The following is a 21,132-nucleotide window of genomic DNA, read 5'->3' as shown; positions in this document are numbered from 1 at the left end:
AAAATAAAATACCATAAAGCAACAAAGTGGAAGGACTGACCAATCTCCAGGAAGAATATACGGGATGGGGGCTACCCATGCAAACACTAACGCAGTTACGACTCCCATGGAATGCACAACCCAAAAGTAAGAAAAATAAGCCAATCCAGTTACAACCCAAACGAAATCCCTGTAGTCCCCAAGGCTGTCTTTCAATTACACAAGCTGCAACTGCAAGCCCAACTATTGCCATATTTCACAAATATATTATGCCGCCATTTTTATTTCTATTGACTAGGATCAGGGGCCACAATACCTTGGCTACTCCACAAATCCTTATTTTGTACCATTAATTTTAATATTTCTTCTATGTAAATTATTGCTACTGTAACCTTACAAGAACTTGGTTACTCCACAAATCTTAACCTTGTATCAGAAATGATAATATTTTTCCTCTATTTTATGTAAATTATCGCGACAGTTTTTATTAATCATGCAAATAAACAACTACTTACTTATTTACTATTGGCCATAGGCATGCCCAGACATGGATCCCCTGCAGTTTGCGACATCATGAAAATATTTTATAATTTACCATAACATGTACCAGGCCTGGGACTAAGTAGCATATTGAGCCGTACCTATACAACTGTTACCTGTACCAGCAAGGGTATACGTCATCTATTCTTGGCAGTAACTGGACTGTGTGGGCTATGCTGTCATATGTAGCTAAAGAAGAATGGATGGAAAAACATGCCCAACAAGCACTGGCAAAACCAATAGCTCTTACCTGTGTGAGAGCTACTGACTTTGCCCATGTCCTTTAGCCATGTTGAATAGCAGCGTGGTTGCTGTGCAGCATGAGTAAGAGTAAAAAAAGAAGAAAAAAAGCACTATGAAGTGGCTAGCACTGACCATGACATATTGCTTTTTTTTTCTACTGGCGAGTGGTCAACTTGGACACCGTGAGGCAGAGCAACATGAACAAAGGTAGGGAGGGTGGTAGGAGATGGGCAATGGGTCGGGAAAAAAAGGGATATATTGAGGCCATCGCTGGCCACGTCATTACACTTTTTTTCTTAAGGCGCTTGGGTGGGGCACACAGACAACAGAAGGATGACATTTGGTAGGGAGTAAGCAACACAGGCAATCAGAGGGTGGGGTTGGGAGGGAAAGAAGCAACATCCACAAAAATAAGAAAAAAGTTGTATGGCGCAGCCAGCACTTGCCGCATCATAGAGCTTTTAAAAACATTAAGCTATGCTGCAAAGCAGCCAGGCTGCTCTTCAACATTGCTATATGACATCGGCAAAGCCAATAGCTCTTGCATAGGTGAGACCTATTGCCTTTGCCAATGCTTGTTAAATTACTGTGTTGCAAGACAAAAAAAGTTTGAAGAGGTTCAGTTTTGTTTCACTCTATTACATGTTATTACTTAAAAACGCCCTTTTAGCCCCATTTACTGCACTACTGAACAAGTGGGTCGGTTTTACTGGTATATATAATGATATGGTCACCATCTGTAAGTAGAACTGAGTAGGTGGCTCTGTGTTGTGGTTGCGTGTATGATTACAATGGACTGTAATGGAGCCTTAGCAATTTTTATGACCTTTGATAATGAAACATTTTGGCCACACAAAATACAGGTGTTTACATTCGTCAAATGTTTAAGCCACTTTCCCATAGGGTTACAATCATGGGACTTTACTTTGTAATAAGTATGTGTGTTCTGCATGACTCAGAGGCGGGTGTCCTTCTGCCTTTAAAGTGCTCTGGGGAGCTTTGCGGATCTGTGAGTGAAGTTGCTTGGGCAGTATGCCAGGATCCGCGTCACCTCACTATTTAACTGTACTTTGGGTTGGGAGATTGTGAATTTGTTTCTGGTCTGTCCGTGTTGTGAAGTAAAGTAAAGGAACGACCACCGAGATTGAAGTTTGACCGGTTTGCACTCCACTGCCTACCTCCTTTATCGGACACTGATCACGTGACAACATGTCTAGAGTGAAAGGGGACACTCAGTCTGAACCTGCCTGTTGAATGAAGGAGATTAGATATTTAATTTGGTGCATTTTACAATTAATCCGGTGTTCCCTTTTGTGTAACATCGCAATTACCTTGAAATAGATTGTTTGTGCATGCAGCTTAGCTTTAGTCGGAGTTTGCTGCAAGGGACCATATGCCGGTTACAGCAGAATGTGCAGTCCAGCGAGGGGCAATACTTACTGTCAGTGTAACAGGGTGCGTTCATCGAATGTACTAGACCAGTGGTTCCCAAACTTTTGACTCCTGAGGACCCCCATTGAGTCACCACTGGAAGCCGGGGACCCCCAAGCAATTTGTATGAGTTAAATTTCCAACATTAAAACAGTAATTCGAAAAAAAACACACGTGTGCACACAAAACAAATACTCAAAGTACTAAGGGTTTTGGGGCCAGATGTACGACCATTTCATTTAGTGCCTCGCAATTGGCGACACATTGCGAGTGGCAAATTGCGAGTCGGTAAATGAAATGTACAACAGTGTATTTAACACTGTTTTGGATTTCCAATGGAGTCGCAAATTGCGAAGTTCATTAATATTAATGAGCCTCTCGCAATTTACGAGCCCATTGGGAATGCCAGCCCTCCCAGCGATGGTGGCCTGCTGGGCTCTGCAGTCCACCATGTCTCGGACGGCTTTTAAATAAAGCAGTTTTTTTGAAAAAAATGCAGCTTGTTTACCATGCATTTAAAAAAAAAAAAAAGAAAATGAAACATTTTCGTTTCATTTTCTAAGGGCAGGACAGAGGTCCCTGGGACCACTGACTGCCCTTAAAAAATAATTTTGCATGCATTTGCAAAGGGGAAGGGGTCCCCTGGGGACCCCTTCCCCTTTGCAAATGCATTACCATCTACTTGAAGTAGGTGGTAATTGTGACTGTTTTGCGACCGCAAAACATTTGTACATGGTTTTGAGACTCGCAATTTGGAAGGGAATGCCCCTTCCAAATAGCAAGTTGCAAAACCTATTTAGAGAGTCGCAAACAAATTGCGACTCGCGAAATAGGCTATGTACATGGCCCAATAGGTTTTTGCATGCACAAACGGGTTCGCGAACCCGTTCGCGCATATAAAAACAGATCGTACATCTGGCCCTTAGTATTTTATATTGAAGTAATAGCCCCTCTGTCACATGTATTTCATTTGTTTTATAGCATCTCGCATACCATTGTAGGATGTCAGAGCACTTTACATCACACACATATAGAGACATTGAATCATACATGTAAATCAGTGTGTATATAAAATGTTTAAAGAGTGCTTGGTCTGGAAAAGCACAAATTCAGGATTCAGAACATAATACAGTGGCTAGCATTGACTTTAACAATAAAAATGTATTTCCACCCGAATATATAATTTTAGCAGCATCAGGTTAATGAATAACTGGGACAAAATATAAGTTACTAACTGGTACCATGCAGTTTGCAAGCAGCTCTTTGATGACAGTTTATAGGTCCCTCTGCTAGATTACGATTGCCACTTATGAAGTGCACAGTAACAAAAGAAACTCTGTGACAAAAGCAGTAACCACGAACCTAGGCACATAAAATACTGCTTTTTAAGATGCATGTTACGTTACGTTCTTTGCAACAGGCATATTAACCCTATGTGCTACATTAGTTAAATCAAAGCTGCCACTGAACAAAACTCTCCGGCTCTCCAGCAGTTACATTAATCACGGGCATTTTCTTGACACTTTTATTGTTGCTGGAAAGCTGCTAATTATACAAGAAACGTTTCTGTGCTTTTAAAACTGTTGCCTACGGACCCCCTAGGATTGTGTCACGGACCCCTGGGGGTCCGCGGACCACAGTTTGGGAAACACTGTACTAGACTGTGCAGTGTGTCACATAATCTAGAATCGCAGCGCTGTGTGCTGATTAATCTGGCGTTCCCTTTTGTGTAACATCGCAATTACCTTGAAATAGATTGTTTGTGCATGCAGCTTAGCTTTAGTCGGAGTTTGCTGCAAGGGACCATATGCCTGTTACAGCAGAATGTGCAGTCTAGCGAGGGGCAATACTTACTGTCAGTGTAAAAGGGTGCGTTCATCGAATGTACTAGACTATGCAGTGTGTCACATAATCTAGAATCGCAGCGCTATGTGCTGAACCCCTGCACCATCAGTTTTTAGGTTGCGCTGTCTTGAAGAGACATGTAGTATCTAGATATGGGCTTCCAAAAGATGCCCACTTTTTCAATGGCACCAGCTACTGTCCTTTGAAAATGGTAGCTTTTGATTGGTGACTATGCTTAGTAGTTCCTCCTTAGTACCGCCTTTCCTCCTGCTGTAACCTCTCATGAGGACTGGCCCTCTTACGTGTGTTGTTACTCGGGATGTTTTGATTACAGTCTGTGAGCACTATGTCCTTAAATGACTTTCTGCTGCCTGCTGTTGCAGGCAGGACACGCTCTCCCGCAACCCCTCAAAACCTTTTAATGTGTTTGTGAGCTCAGGGAGATGGTCTATCTGATTCTTTCGGATGTGTCTGCGTGGGTTTCCTTTGTTTCATAGGAAATCACTCACTTTCGCCATGCTTTTGTTCCCGAAGCGACTTGGAGTCTAATCACACAAAAACTATTTACAGGCGACTTTCACTTCTGCAAATGATAGCTTTTGCTTCTGCCTTCTTTTTAGTTTGCAAGAGGAGCCTTGCTTCCCTGCAGCCTGGATTCTTCCGAATAGCATCGCTTTCCATCCAGCAACCCTCGCAGCTTGTTTATGTGTTTGTTTGTGAGTTGTGGGAGATGGTCTATCTGCCGCTTATCTTTTCACATTCTTTCGGATGTGTCTGCACGTTTTCCTTCTTTCAGGGGAAAGAGGGAAAGAACGGGGAGAGGGCTGGTCCTAATGGAAATAATGCAGGGCTTGGGACTGAAGAAAGTTTCCCTCTGAGCTAGTTAATTTGCTATAATGGAAGTGTCTACAAACTTTTTTATGCAGTGCCCTTCCTTGAGTGAAATTATTTAATTGTACCTCCTCGATAAGAGAAACATTTACTCACAATTACTCAACAAAATAATAAATAGTGGACTCAAGATAAAGATTTTTAGTGGGGCTTTTGTTCCCAAGGCGACTTGCAGCCGGATTACAAGAAAGTATTTACACACGATTTTCACTTCTGTCATATCAGCAGAATTCAAAAGAGCTGTTGAGTCCAAACCCTTTCATTCAGTTGCAGTGGGTGGGGCATGTGGGAATGCTTTCTTTCTGTTCTATCAGATAATTTTGTGTTTTGCAGCACAAGGGACTGAAGCGATTCTCGATTGAACTGAGGTAATGCACAACCAGGGAAGCCACGGACATGACCTCGAAAGAGGGCATGGATTGCTGTAATTCAGATTGGCATTTTTACGTATATTCCGAGTTGTAATTGCTCTCTCACCCACAACAGCTGATTTACCGGAGTGCGTGCAATTACCAGTTTTCATGCTTGGGGATGTTGCTAGGGCTGGTGCAGGGGGTTGCTTTTATTAGTGCATGTTTGAAGACTTTATATGTCTTTGTGTTGTATAACGCAGCATTCGCCAAATCAGTGAGCTTTATAAAAAAAAATGAAATCCACACTATCCCATTTAATGAAGAGTGGATTCACCCCTTCTCAAACCCCTTCCTTAGTTTGTGATTTCTTCATGCCACTGGTAATTTAGGTGTAATACGTTTCTTCAGACCAAATTACCAACAAATATTGGTAAAGCCAATAAGTCTCACATTTGAATTACGTTACCAAACCTTCAGGCAGAAATATCAAAATACCATAGCATTTAGAAAACTACTGCACCCTAATACGAATAGGTAATAGTCGCAAAGCCATCCCTTTTGTCTGTGATTTCTGCATGCTGCTGATCATATAATGACAATCCAACAAATTAAACTCCACAAATTTACACTCTGTTACATGCCATATAATTTCACTTCACATAAAACCACTCCATGCAACATAATTCCATTCAACACAACACAATTCAACTCCGCATAATTCCAGTCCACAACACAGAATTCCACTACACATCACATATATCCAAACCACACCACATAATTCCACATCATGCCACAATAATTCAACATCATGCCACATAATTCCACTCAATACTTGACACTCCACGACACAATACCACTACACATAATTCTACTACACTTCCCTGCACACCATGCCACATAATTCCACTACACAGTTACGCTCAATGCCACACAGTTCCACAATCTACATGATTTCACGTGACATAATTGCAATCCCCACAGTATAATTCAACATCATGCCACATAATTCAACTTCACTACATTTCACTCTATGTACATCCATGCCATGCAACATAATTATACTCCACATAATTCCACTATGCACCATGCTACATATTAACACTACACATATTTTTCCTTCTAGCCTCCTTGCAGCCTTGATCAGACACAGCTTAAAAGCGCTCTTGAAAGCACAGTGCTGAAAGCGAACAGGAGAAGCCATTCAATCACAGCCCATGCATATTGCTGTTTAGCGAGGGGCATCTTAACCCGCTCAGCCTCCTCTTTATTTTTGTATCTTCTTTAGTCCACAGTTTTTTTGTCTTTATTGTGCAATTATTCATAACAATTCATCCATGTGCTAAGTCACATGTGTTGTTACTCTGTATGTTTTATTTACAGTCTGTCAGCAATATTTTTTTTTAATGACTTTCTCCTATTGCACACATAACATGCTCTCCTGCAATCGCTTGTGTTTTTTTAAGCAGTGCGGCACGCCATGTTTTATCTCTTGTTTTTGCTTCAGCAATGGCTGCTGGGCCATTAACGCTGCAAACGCCCGAATATATATTTTTAAAAGGAGCGTGGCATGCCGTGCTTTATCTTATATTCTATTTAAGCCACGCTTTGTTATGTATTTTTACACCCCCCTCCACGTCCCTCTACACTACCTTAAGTATCCACAGGCGCTGTGCTTCATGTCTTAGCACGGCACCCGCTTTTATTATTATTATTTTTTTTTTATTAGCTTGGCGCCCACTTTACGGGCCACCATGTGCATAACTTTACGGGTGCCGTGCTTTAGGTTTCTGGCATAACGGCGAATAGGCACTTTTGATTGAGCAAAGTTAACAGTCATTTGTCAACTGTAACTGATTGTTGAGTACAAAGTGATTTTTCTGTTGCCTCTTCCTGTTGTTTTGACCCTGGTTGGGCTTTCTAACAAGTTGTATTTTTCACAAAGATTGATTATTTGTGCGAACAGAATTGTTGTTTTTCTTATTGTAAAAGAAGCTTGTTTATAACTGTGGATTCATTTGTACATAGTTATTGTTTTGTGTTTAGAATTGTTTGTATGATAGTTGTAAATAGTGTAAATGTTTGTAAGTAGTGTTTTTCTCAACCGTAAAAATGCCTTTCAAAATGATTTAATAAAAAATTTCTAAAAGGGTTTGAATAAAATAACCCATACAAACAATAGGTTTTTTTCCCTTGTTTGTAGTCTCAAAGTTGTGAGAGAAAATTATCCTGGGGGACAACATTGTTTTTGTTTTATTATATTACGGTCCAGTTGACCCCCTGTCCCAGGACCAAACTCCGTTTTTTTGCAAAAGTGCTTTAGGTTTCAGCATGGGGCCTGCTTTCATATTCACAACACAGGTGCCATGGTTTATGTTTTAGCACGGGACCAGCTTTGAGATTTATAAATACAATAGCTGAAAGTCTCGCAAATGCATTATCGATGAATGCCCAAGTGGACAAACTAGCAAGATAAAGCTTTGTCACTCTAGAAAAGCTGCAACAGATTTTACCTCATTTGGGATTTCCACACAAGGTCCAAGCTACCATCTCCCATGTTCTGTCCAAACTCGATTACGCCAATAGCCTCTACCACGGATCACCTTTAACAACCATGAAACGACTACAACGGATTCAGAACTCGGCTGCCAGACTACTCTTGCATATCACACCGCGAGACCACATCTCACCTGCCTTGAAAGCCCTGCATTGGTTACCGGTTGCCAGAAGATCCACGTTCAAGCTACTTTGTATCACCCACAAAACAATACATGGAATGAGACCGCTCTTCATCAGGAATAAAATCACCAAAAACATTCAACAACAGAACCTCCGCTCTAAAGGGGCGTCAGCCCTCAAAATCCCAAGATACAAGAAAACAACTATGGGTGGAACTTCCTTCTCTGTTCAAGCAGCCAAACTATGGAACTCTATAACCCCCAACATAGGATCCACCGACAACCACCTTATCTTCAGAACAATACTCAAGAATTGGCTCTTCCTCACATAAGCACCATACGCAAATAGACATTTACAGCATATCCCTCTGTATACAAGCATTTATTTTCACTATAGATATATACCAATCTTTGTGTATTGTTTTTTGTATAAACATGTAAAATAATTATGTTAAAAAAAAATCAGCTTTGGTGTACATGTACTTGCTTCGATTGTGCATCCATGTATCTTCCATGTACTTGGATCTGTGTGTCTGTTACTTTTCTCCTGAAAAAGCATATCCAATGCACTACCCTATTTCTCATCCTGTAACTCTATCAATATCTTTGATCTACATATACTTACCTCCTTTATGCATCTATATACTTTCAATGTACTTATGGATCTATATATTTATCACTTTCTTCTAATTTAGCATTTCCAATGCACTACCCTATTTCTCAGCCTCTACTTCTCTCAATGTATTTTCTAGCCCAACTTTCTGACCCATCTCAAACTTCTTTCTACTACTCTTTCCAATGCACTCCTCGATCTCTAACCCTATACATCTTTAAATATATCCTCTACATCCACCCTCTCATTTATCTCAAACCCCATACCACTACTATGATCCCCAAAATAACCCTTTCTAGACTCTCTCCTACCCTTCCCCTCCTTGCATCATCTGACACCTATTTTACTATACCGATCCCCCAAAACAAACCTTTCTAAACTCTTCCCCTCCAAAACCCTCTTTTACTCATCCAAAAGCCTCCTCCTAATGCTATGACCTCAAATAAAAAAACTAAATCCAAATCCTTCACTCTTCTATCCCTCCACTATCCTTTTTAATCAAAATAACAGACTAACATGTTCACTTCTCAAATTCCATATTCCCCTATACTGATTCACCACTAATCCTTTATGGGTTTCAGAGTTGCGTGCTACTCGCCAATAAAGCGTTTCAACACCCCATCAGGGTTACAAGTTCTCAATCCAAATAATTGACTAACATATCCACCAGTCAAATTACCTTCATGTTTCACCATACTAATTTAACACTAATCCTTATGGGTTCCAGAGTAGCATGCTACTCGCCAAAAAGGAGCTTCAAACCCCCATTAGGGTAGCAAGCGCTATATAAATACAAACCTCTTTCCCTCTTCTATCCCACCACCTACCCTTCTCTATCCAAATAACTGAATACCATATCCACCACTCAAATTACTTTATATTTCACTAAACTTATTTTCAACACTAATCCTTTATGGGTTCAGGAGTAGCATGCTACTCGCCAGAAAAACGCTTCAAAACCCATCAGGGGTAACAGGTGCTATATGAAGGCAAACCTTTCTTCCCCTATTATCCCTTCGCTATCCTTCTCACACCAAATAACTGACTAATATCCGCCACTCAAATTACTTTCATATTTCACCATACTAATTCACCACTAATCATTTATGGGTTACCGGAGTAGCGAGGTTCAAACCCCATCAGGGGTAACAAGCGCTATATAAATGCAAACCTTTTTTTCCTCTTCTATCGTTCTGCTATCCTTCCGAATCTAAATAACTGACTAACCTATCCATCACTTAAAATGTACTTGCATGTTTCACTATACTAATTCAACACTAATCTTCTATGGGTCCCGGAGTAGCGTACTACTCGCCGAAAAAGCACTTTGACGCCTCATCAGGGGCTGTAAGTGCTACATAAATGTAATTACAATACAATACAATTATTTGCATCACCAATAGCTCAAACTTTCAGTAATGCGAGACCTATTGAATTTCAAATGATTGTTTCTTATGGTGGAGGGAGTAGAGAATAGGGACAATGGAAGAGATTGTGGCCAACATAAACAACAGGAGGGATAGTGGGAGGAAACAGACACTAGGGCAATAAAAAAGCGCTATGATGCAGCCAGTGCTGGCCGCTTCATTGCGCTTGTTTTTCTTATGGCAGGTAGAGAGGGGCCCGAACCAGACAAAGGGTTGTTGGGAGGAAGCAACGTGGACAACAGGAAGATGGAGGGGAAGAAGCAACACAGACAATGGGAGGTGCAGAAAAATCACGAACAAGAGGAGTAGGCGATGGAAGAAGTAACAGAGACAATGGAGGTGGGAGAAGAAATAATTAAAATAGTACAGTGCAGAAGGACCCTAATCAAAATGAAGCAATCAGTACTTTGTTCATACTCCACACGAAAGAAGAGGAAGTGAAGCTGGCATATGCTTGCTAATTAGAAGCCAGCAAATAAGAGTGACAATGAAGCCAACAAATTGTAAGCAATTGGCGGACTCCAAATCCCTTTTTCTATACAATATGTCTTGCAAGCAAATGCGCTAGGGCGGTTGGTTGACAGCAGCTGTATAGTTAATGCCAAGGTACCATAGTTGTTAGAAAAAAAAAAAAACGTGACTTCATGTGCATCCTGAAATGTTAAGTTAGTAAAATGTTGGTTAAGCTTAATCCTCATGAGAATAGTACAGACCTAACTCCAACCTGATTTCTTAAACAGCAATATGAACCTCATGGATGTAGATTCACTAAAATGACAGGGGTAGCGGAAGTGACATCACCCCCCTCTTTGACCTTAAGGACATGAAAGGAAGTGACATCATATGATCTTCGACCATAAATGTCTTCAGAAATTGGTATCACATGACCGTAACCCTGAATACATCTCAATTATTGACCTAGCTTTATTAGTTTTATAGGTGTAAAACATATGAAGCACATCTGTAGAACCAATGTACATTTACCCGTCTACACAGGTGGCAATAAAGCAACATGTCAGTCCATCAAGAGCGCTGTGCCAGTTCATGCTGAGATTTCGTGGACAGGATATAAGCGCCCAGGTGCGCTTTCCCTCTGAAAAACAGAGGTTGACCCGTTTCACTTCCCTACAGGAGTAGGGGCAGGCATGTGCGGGTAGGAAGAGCAGAAGGTTCGAAAAATAGTAAAGGAGGCGGGGGAGCATCACCATTTTAGCGAGGGCCACTTTGCCTGTGGGCGAGAGTGGGAGTGTAGACCTGAAACTGATCTGGGCCCTGAGCGCTGTCACCGCTCTGCCCAGGTTCCCGTCTAGTAAATCCTCTTGCCGACGGTATATCTGGATCCCCAGATATTTGAAGGTGTCCACCTTCCAAACTACTCTCGTGCCCTGGAGGCTGTACTCGGGGTCCGCCACCTCATTTCCAAACGCATATAGACACGACTTACCGGCATTGACTCGGAGCCCCGAGAGGTCAGCGAAGCGGCTCAGCAAGGGCACTAGTTGCTCCGGCATGCGGCTTACGTCGCGGATGAAGACCAGCAGGTCATCCGCATACAATGACACCTGGTGAACTCCGTCTCCCAGTATGATGCATCTGCCAAATGCTGCCTCAGGGCCACAGCTAAGGGCTCCATGGCCAGCGCAAAGAGCAACGGTGACAGAGGGCAGCCCTGCCGGGTGCCTCTGCCAACCACCACGGCCTCCGAGACATACTGCCCTAGTCGGACGCGGACCACGGGGCCACCATACAGGCGTCCCACCATCTGCAAGAAACCGCCATCTATCCAATACGCCTCCAGCACTGCCCGCAGGTACCCCCACTCCAGGCAGTCAAAGGCCTTTTCGAGGTCGAGCACCAGGCATCCCGCCCTGGGCCAGACCGCCGTTGCCTCCGCTGCTACCCGGAAGAACCTCCCGAGGTTCAGAGATGTGGATCTCGCTGGCACAAACCCGTTCTGGTCCGGGTGCACTAGATGCGGGGCCACTGGCGCCAGCCGCTTGTAATAACTGCATGATGAGCATAACACATCACAGAAAAAAGGACTATTTTAGAAATCACATATTATGGTGCAAACTGTATGAAAGCAGTAAAGTATTGGGGTGTAATACTTAACCTGAATTGTAGTGAGTGGACAAATTCTTGGTCGGTTTCGAGGGGGGGTCTACCTTTGACAAAATATTTCAAAAACTGGCGGGCAAATAGTGCATTAAAAAGTACAATTTTAAAATACATTTGCAAAAAAGTAATAGGCCCTGAAAGAGCACTCATTCATATTCAACTTCTCTCAAGGTGTGCTAGTTCACCCCATTGTTCTCAGAATGTGCTATGAATCCCCTTATGTCACCAGGGTCAGCAGTTTGTCTGGGGGGGGAGGGCTAATATGCCCAAAATTACCTACAATATTCCAGTGTCAGAATCTTGCAATTAATGCCATAATATACCTTGGATTACTCACATGTCAAATTATCTCTAGTATGTCAGGGCCCATATTTTGTCATGGTTGCTCCCCTCCCAGATGTAATGGTTTTCCTCACTTTTGCCAGGAAGTATTAACTATGAGCTAGCACTAGAATTTTGCCATGAGTGCCCCTATGCCAACAATGTGCTTAAGTGTGTTAGTGCCAGTATTTTTCCATGGGTGCCCATTAAGGCAAGAATTACCTTCAGTATGTCAGTGCCAGTATTTTTCACAGGTGCCTGTCATGCTAACAATTGCCGCAAGGAGCATTATTTGTCTATGTGTGTCTCTATAAACCAACAATTACCTTCAGTATACCAGGGTAAATGGCAGACTAGCAAGCATAACACCACATTCTCACTCACACTCCACCATTTACTCTAACTTGCACACATTTATTCTCACTCACTGTCTTGCTCATTCTCACTCATTCTTACTTAGACTCAGTCACATTTACTCATGCTCACTTGCAGTCACTCCATCATTCTCATACACTCTCACTCATTCTCTCTCCTTCATCCACACTCATTCACTCAAACTTACTCATGTGCACTCATTCTTATGTCACTCATTCTGACCCATTAATACTCACTGACACTCAATCTCGCTTACTATCACTCACTACTTGTCAGTGACTCTCGCTCACGTCTACTCACACAGACACACACTCACACACATGCTCACGTGCGTGCAAACACACTCTCACCCGTAAGCACGCACACTACATATATTCAAGAACATCTGCCATTGGAGGTCTCGTACTAGCTCCTAATGATACATTTTATGTTTAATTACACTAATATTGAAGATATAGAAGTATTCACTATTAGTGAATTAGTGTAGTATAAAATGGGCAGAAAACAAAACTGGAGCACGACGCGCATGACTTCTTGGTACTGATTTTGCTTCCTATGAGGCCAGGGGTTGCAAAAGTAGTGCCAGGGGTCACAGTGGGCAAGCCAGGGGTTGACCCCTAAATGACGTCCATGCAATGACCCCTCACAAAGAGCGAGTAACACTGGGCATTAAAGGTTTGCAAATGCATGGATAACATGACAACCCTTGACAAATATTTGAATCTTCAAACACTTTACCAATGGGGTTCAATGTTGCAAATAAATGAAAAGTTGTAAAATATGGATGATATTGATAAGATGATTCAGCAATGGTAGAGTGGAGTGGACTGATTGGAGAGTACCACTAAGCAGGTGTCACATTTAGAGACCACTTTAAGAAAGGTGGTATACACTCCTGACTGGATAATTCAAAACAGTTGTTGATGACTTTCTCTAGAGCTCCATAAACTATTGCAACATGCAACCCTTTTTAACAAAAGGATCCTGATGGTCAACACTTACTGCCATAGTGCCAATGACTACTTTGAGGAAGGCCCAGGCGACTCCGATTCCCAAGATGATGCTGTGAAGCTCAGAGATGTGCTGCAAACCCGATGTCAAAAGAAGTACACAGAGGCAGAGCTGAAGAGGAGGAATAGTGAAAGAGAAACATTACTCAATGTTCTCAGACACACATTAACTACAGATAAAATGTTAGCTGATTACAAGTAGTGTACCACTCTCTACTACAATCAACATGATCAAATAATAAATATGGAAATATACAAAAAATATACAACTATATAAAAATAAAAAAAAATAAAAATATTCAAATGCAAATCGAACTTTTTGTGCTCCACCCAAGGAACTGGCTGATGATAATCTCACTTCTCCATTGGAAAATAATAAGCTTTAAGAGATCACTTGGGTACATTTGTGTAGGGCACAGAGTAAGCGGAGTTATTTGTCAGCTTCGAGGGAAGGTGTTGCCATGAATCAACTCAAAGGCACCTTGATAGTTCTTGGAAGGACTGAAGGTTGAGTTGATCCCACTGACTCAAACCAGTGACGGACAGGTTACTCACAATGTCAATAACAAACCCACATCTACTGAGCTGTTATATGCATTTTTCGCGAGCAGTTAAGGTTGCTGGAACTCATGGCCCTTGGTCATGCACACTTAATGACAATCTTCGAAGGAAATTATTAATTAATTTACTAGTATATCTATGACTTGAACAACAGCACTTGGACACTGCATATCAGTTGGTGTATAGACCTGGATCAAGGTATGACCAAGTCTAGATCAAATAAAGTTAATCAGGAAACCTCAGAGTATATCTTTGAATCAAGTTTAAACCTGCAGTAATCAGTTGATATTACTCGACCCAAAAATAGTAGGTTTAGGCCACCTCGTTATTATTTGGGTAACTTAGAAGTTAAAAAACTTTCATCCTCATCTTGGTGAAAGCAGTAATTCCTGCATAGAATTTCTGCGCAAAAGTCTAAACATAAGCATGTAGGTGGTGTGCTTCACCGATTACATTTAAAAGTAGCTATAGGCTCCAAGGATGTCAGGGTGCCTTCTTGCAGGGCAATTCTTCTCCGACAATTTGTGAAATAAGTGCAGCCTTGATCGATGAGTGGTCCATGGGCTTGGTGTAGATCTCTTCTTTAAGGCCAACAAATACAAAGACCATGTGAGAAATGAAACAACTTCAGTCATTGTAGAAACTAACGTTTTTAGAACAGACCCAGTATCCTGACACTAAAAAGTACTATGTATTGTATTTAGAAAAGGACATATTACCTGTGCCTGAAGGTCGAAGGTCAGCATGGAGAAACAGAGATTCAGCATGAAGTACTGCGACTGGAGGCTCTCCAATGCACCCCCTACTCTGAAGGCCATCATGTTTGGGCTCTGAATGAGGATCACGGCGCAGATGACATGGAAAAGCCCAACAAGGAGGAGCATGACGAACCCTGGCTGACAACAGAAGGCAAAAAAGTCACAAAGCATGAAGAGGAATCAAACCTCAACAAAATGTATCATAAAAGACTCCTGTTTGTTCACTTTTTTTGCAGACTGTACAATTAACTATCTGCAGCTCTTCTTGAGGGAATACGGGCAAGTTTGCATTATTCTTACAGTTGTTCACAAATATACAGAACAATTACCAAAACAGGAATTCCATAAATATGTTTTGACGTGTCAGTTGAGAAATCACACATTTGTGAGCATCCATCGTACAAAATAAACGGTTTTACTTTAAACGCAGTTGTACAGAATCAAAATACTGCACAGCTGTGATAATGCATGTGCAACTTGCCTCTCTCTTGCTCTGGCACTAACTCTGCACACCTCCTCTTTGTCTTGTTTTCCATCAACTAGTTAGCATTGTACCTGCTTCAGGGTCACAGACATCTCCTGACCGCTCAAACTCAGGTTTCTTCAATTTTTCAGTTGTTGCATTGCTAGGATTTTGTTTGCCTTGGAAATCAGGAATAGTCCCCTCAGGAATTACCTGGGGGAGAGTGGTCATTCCATGTACTAGATCTTAACTCCTTCATTACCATATAACTTATGTACCTCAGACTTGGTTTCTGCAAGGCAGCGCTCTTGTACAGACAAATAAGAGTCTGGCCCTAGTCACCATGGTCTTTACCAGGCTTTCGACACACTTGAATTTAATTGTTAGCAGCTCCTTATCTTCGGGCTACACAGACAAAAAGATGTTTGATTTATTATAGGTCGTCAGTTACTCCAAGAGGTTCATTCCAACACCTTCGCTAGCACTGGGGGATTCTAACTGGTGTGGTAATGCCACACATTTTCCCCTCAGGACAAATTTGGCCATTCTGACTTTTTCACCTTGGTACAAGGAAAAACCTTCAGTATAGATTTCCCTTTATCTCCAATGCTGAGGCATGGAACTCAATTGTAATTGCATTTATATAGCGCTTACTACCCCTGAGGAGGCGTCAACGATCTCCCCGGGAGTAGCACACTACTCCCGAGACCATAAAGGATTAGTGGTTAATTAGTATAGGGAAATATTAAATTAATTTGAGTGGTGGACATGGGAGTCTGTTGGTTGGATTGAAAAGGATAGTCAAGGGATAGAAGAGGAAAGGGCCTAGAAATTGTTTATTTGTAGATCATAGCAGTAGGAGGAGCTTTGTGATGAGTAAAGGATAGATGGAGGGGGAAAGAGTCTTAGAAGCAGATTAGGGAGAATGAGGATGAAACACATTAGTCTAGGAGGGATACATGAGTAAAGGGTTTAGAAAGGCTTGTTTGGGAGCTCTGAAGAGGTTTGAGATAATGCAAGAAGGGTAGAGGAGGGAAGAGTCTAGAAAGGGTTATTTTGGGGGTCATAGTGGTAGTATGGTGTTTGGGATGAGTCAGTGTGGAGGCAGAGGATATATTGAGAGAGGAATAGCATCATACATAGGGTAGTGCATTGGAGAGAGTAGTAGAATGAGGCTTGGGATGAGTCAGAGAGTAGAGGATTTATTGAGAGAGGCATAGGGTGAGATTTGGGGAAGTACATTGGAGATGCTAAATTAGGAGTAAAGTAATGAATATAGAGATGCATAAGTACATGGATGCTATATATGTAAAAGAAAGGTAATACAGCTAGATTTAAGTTGTTTTTAATAAACTCAGACTTACAAGTAGTAGAACTAGACATCACAGGGGCACATCTGCTCATGCAGGTACGTCCTCACATATAATATAATGCACCCTGTCTTAGGGCTCAAAGGCCTGCTGTAGGGGTGACTTACATATATTAGGTGCAGTGACTTTGGCATGACACACAGGAGTGTGTCATGTCGGGTTTTCACTCATGATTTGCAGTGTGGGATTTGTATGTGGGTCCCTCACGGTGGCATAAGATATGCTGCAGCTCTTAGGGACCCTCTTTAGTACCCCTGCCCTAGGTACCTGGAGTACCATTTACTAGGGTCTTACTGGAGTGCTGAAGTCCTTAGCCAATTGTGAAACAATCAGACATTACCTTGTTTTAAGGAAGGAGCACTGGCACTGTGGACTGGTTAGCAGGCTTCAGTGCACTGTCAGAGTTGAAAATCAACAGCCAGTAGCAAAAAAGGGGGCAAGAAGTGGGGGGACATGGGGCGTGGCTTGGCGCCCGGCGAGGACGGCAGCGCGGATGTAAGCGCTCCCGGTTGCTCGGGGATTCCGCCGCTTTCCTCACACCACTTCTGCCTGCAAACCCGATTTCACGGAAGCGGAGACTGCAGCCTACAAAGCGGTTCCGAGTTCAGGCTTCGCTGAGCGCCGGAATGGTGGTTTTCGGCGATATCTCGGCGGACGCGGCTGAGTGATAGTCGCGCCCGCCATTTTGTTTCTTGTCAGAGCGGACTTCGGCGCTCCTGTTGCTCGACCATGCGAGCTTGCTCACGAGACCTGGGACTTGCTAACTTTCTCTGGTGAGGTTTCTTTCTACATTTTTGTCTCACCGCTGCCCTAATTTCATATAAGCTGCTCTTCAATGAAGTTAAACGAGTTTCTTCAGAATTCTGCGTGTCCTGGGCGGCCATTTTACGCAAATGGACTTTCCTTGTTTCAAATATCCTGCTGATGCCATCACTTTAAGTCACCCCTTTGCTGGGGGCGCTGTTTTCTCTAACGCTCCTACATTTAACGCTATCTGCATTTCGAAGCAGCTTTGAGCATGGCTCCTGTTTGCTCTCCTTACCTGCTGTCTATATCTTTTTGACGTCCTCCACCTGAGGGACCTTCTCTGTTCTACAAAGCGAATTGGTTGCGGCTCTACCCATCTTTTTGACTCTTTGGCATTCTTATATTCAGTGCAGTTTTCTAGTCAAGAATTAGGGCTTATTGTTGGACTATCTCTTTATTTTCGCCTCACCAACGACTTCCTTCAACTTCATTTTTATGGAAAGGAAGACGTTCCCTCGGACCCCCAAAAATCCACGTCGTGTCTTCATCAAAAACTCCAGAGTCTTCTCTGCATTGGCACACCTTGAGGCCTCTCAAACTCTCGCTACTCAAATGTCGCAGTCATCAGCGGAGCGACCTATCCAGTCTTCAGGAACAGTCACGACGAAACGTCTTAAAAAACACCCTCCATCGCCAACGGGGTCCACATCGGCTGTCTCTATGGAGCTGTTATTGGAAGAGATCCGTGCTCTCAAGCCCTTCATGGAAGAAACCAATTCTAAGTTGCAGGTCCTTACCGACAACTGGTCCCAAATGGATGCCAGAGTGACTACAGTGGAACACTCTATAACTTCTCTCCAAGAGTCTTCCTCCAAGGTATCGCACATGCAGTCTCAAATTTCCTCTCTCCAAAAGCAAGTTGAGGAATTGGAAAATCGAAATAGGCGCAACAATCTTCGTCTCTACGGCCTGGCGGAGAATTGTGAGGGGGATGACCCTATTGCCTTCTTCAAATCATTTCTGCCCAAACTTCTTCATTTGCCTGAAGACACTAAGCTCAACATCCAACGTGCACATAGATTGGGTCGGCTCCCTTCTACTTCCTCTCCCTCTTCACGACCAAGAGGTGTCATCATGTACTTTTTAGAATATACTGACCTCCTCAAGGTTATTTCAGCAGCTCGTGCCTCACCTCGCTTACAATGGTCAGGCTCCAATCTTTTCTTTGCGCAGGATTATGCAAGAGCCACAGCTAGTCGTCGCAAGGCCTTCTTGGACATGCGACCAGAACTTCGTGCAATTGGAGCTAGATATGGCCTTTTCCACCCTTGCCTATTCAGAGTGACCCACAACAACAAGACCACGACATATGAGGATCCTGTCCGACTTCGCAGCTTCTTGAATGCAACCCAAGCATCTGACATGGACTTTTCCAGCTCTTCGTCATCTTTCCCGCCATGATTCCAGCGTGATGCAGCACCGGAATATCAATTAATTTGCACGCTTATTGTGCATTGTTGAATGTGTTACTGTTGGTTTGTGCCACGTTTCTTGATGGCTCCGGTTTTCTTGTTATCTCCCCCACCTTTCGTCATTTTTTCTTGTATTCCAGTTCGTTAATTAATATTGTTCGCCGCTATTTCTTCACGCACCCTTGTGTTATTTCCTGTTGTTTTGTTCCCATTTTCTCTTAATTGTCTCGCTCACTACTGGTTTTCTTCCCTTTTCCTTGCAGGTTTTTACATTTTATATGGTGTCTCCCCCTCGACCTGTCGGTCCGCTTGCATTGGACGCTTGCTTCCTCTGCCTGGTGCTCCCCCCTCATTCATCTCCTCGTGTATCCTTCCCCTGATGATCGATCCTCCCCATCTCTACCCTTCGTAAGTATGTTTTCCTTTTCCTCCTGGATGTTCATTTCCCTTCTTGTTTCTTTTTCACTTTTAAGTTCACCAATTTCCTTCTGTTCACAGGTGTCTCTCCTTTTTGTTTCTCAAATTTTCTTCGTTCATCATCTTCTTCCTATTATTCTACTTCCCTCCTGGACTACCTTCACATTTTCTCCACAGCGACTGCTTTTATTCTCCTTTTCTTCACCTTATTTTCTCTTTCCTCGTTCTTTTACTCATTATCACACTGTTTTGTCTTTCATCGACTTTCTTATTTTCCATGATTTTCTCATTCTTCTGGATCTTCTTTCCACCTTTTTCCTTTTCTCTGCTTTCTTCCTCTTCTCTGAAATGATATGTCTCTCAAGGTAATCACATGGAATGTTAAGGGCGTCAACTCCCCTATCAAACGTCAAAGAATTTTATCTCACCTCTCGCGTTTGAATGTGGACATTGCTTTTTTGCAAGAGACCCATTTATCTGATGCAGAATCTGTTAAATTGAAGAGAAGTTGGGTGGGTGATGTTTATTATTCTCCTGGGGATGGTAAACGTAATGGCGTTGCTATTTTATGTCACAAAGCTCTCTCTCACTCCCTGCTTGCTCAGGAATCGGATGCTGAGGGTCGATGGATATATGCCAAACTTTCTATCAAGAATGTTCCAATTTCTCTCCTGAACGTTTATGCCCCTACCACTGGTGATCCCACCTTCTGGCACTCATTTTCCCAGCACATCACCAGATTTATAGATGATAATTTTATATTGGCAGGAGACTGCAATCAACCCTTAGATCCCTTTCTAGATAGAAACTCCAAAGCACACTTCATTCCTAACAAAGCACATAAATCCTTCTCCCAAGCCATCTCTCAACACAAACTCACTGATGCTTGGCGCCTATGCAACCCAGAACTTCAGGAATTTACTTTTTATTCTCCATGTCACCATTCCCAATCTCGTATTGATTACATTTTTGTCACTCACAACATCGCCCAAACTCTTACTCATGCGGAAATTGGCCCAATTTTACTTTCTGACCATGCCCCCACATTAGTCCAATTGGACGTTTTACCCAGATCAACAGGCCCTAAACGCTGGCGTTTCAACAACTCTCTCCTCCTGGACCCTAAATTTACTACTTCCTTCACTTCCTTCTCCCATGAATTTTTCTCCCTAAATGATACCTCTCCTGTCCCCAAACACACCATTTGGGACGCTTTTAAAGCGGCAGCCAGAGACTTCATCATTGGCTTTGTTGCTAAAAAACGTAGAGCTGCTCGGGATTTTACTAAGGCTATTCTCCTGGATATTAAGAAATTGGAGCATTCTTACTTCACTTCTCGTTCACAGCATACTCTAAATGCCTTGGTGAGCGCTAAGATGAAATTCAACAAAAAATCTACGGATGACGCATCTCTGTATTTATTAAAATCTAGTGCCAAGTTTTATGGAGGCAAAAATAAGGCTGGCAAGATTTTAGCTAATTATCTCAAGGTGAAACACAATAAATTAAACATTGACTCAATT

At 42.4% G+C, this 21,132-nt stretch overlaps 1 protein-coding gene across 1 annotated transcript in view; it reads right to left on the bottom strand.

The window, feature by feature from the left end:
* Positions 1 to 21,132, bottom strand: part of LOC144754527 (uncharacterized) — a 207,299-nt gene that overhangs the window by 92,099 nt on the left and 94,068 nt on the right. The window contains exons 5-6 of the mRNA XM_078642446.1: positions 15,102 to 15,278; positions 13,814 to 13,933 (exon numbers count right to left, since the gene is read on the bottom strand). Of these exons, the coding sequence (XP_078498572.1) occupies positions 13,814 to 13,933; positions 15,102 to 15,278 (297 nt within the window). The remainder of the gene's footprint in view (positions 1 to 13,813; positions 13,934 to 15,101; positions 15,279 to 21,132) is intronic.

This window comes from Lissotriton helveticus, chromosome 5_1 (genome assembly GCF_964261635.1).
Source record: "Lissotriton helveticus chromosome 5_1, aLisHel1.1, whole genome shotgun sequence".
NCBI classification, from domain to species: Eukaryota; Metazoa; Chordata; class Amphibia; order Caudata; family Salamandridae; genus Lissotriton; species Lissotriton helveticus.
The sequence above is the reverse complement of the archived record's forward strand: the minus strand, read 5'-3'. Positions and strand labels throughout refer to the sequence as shown.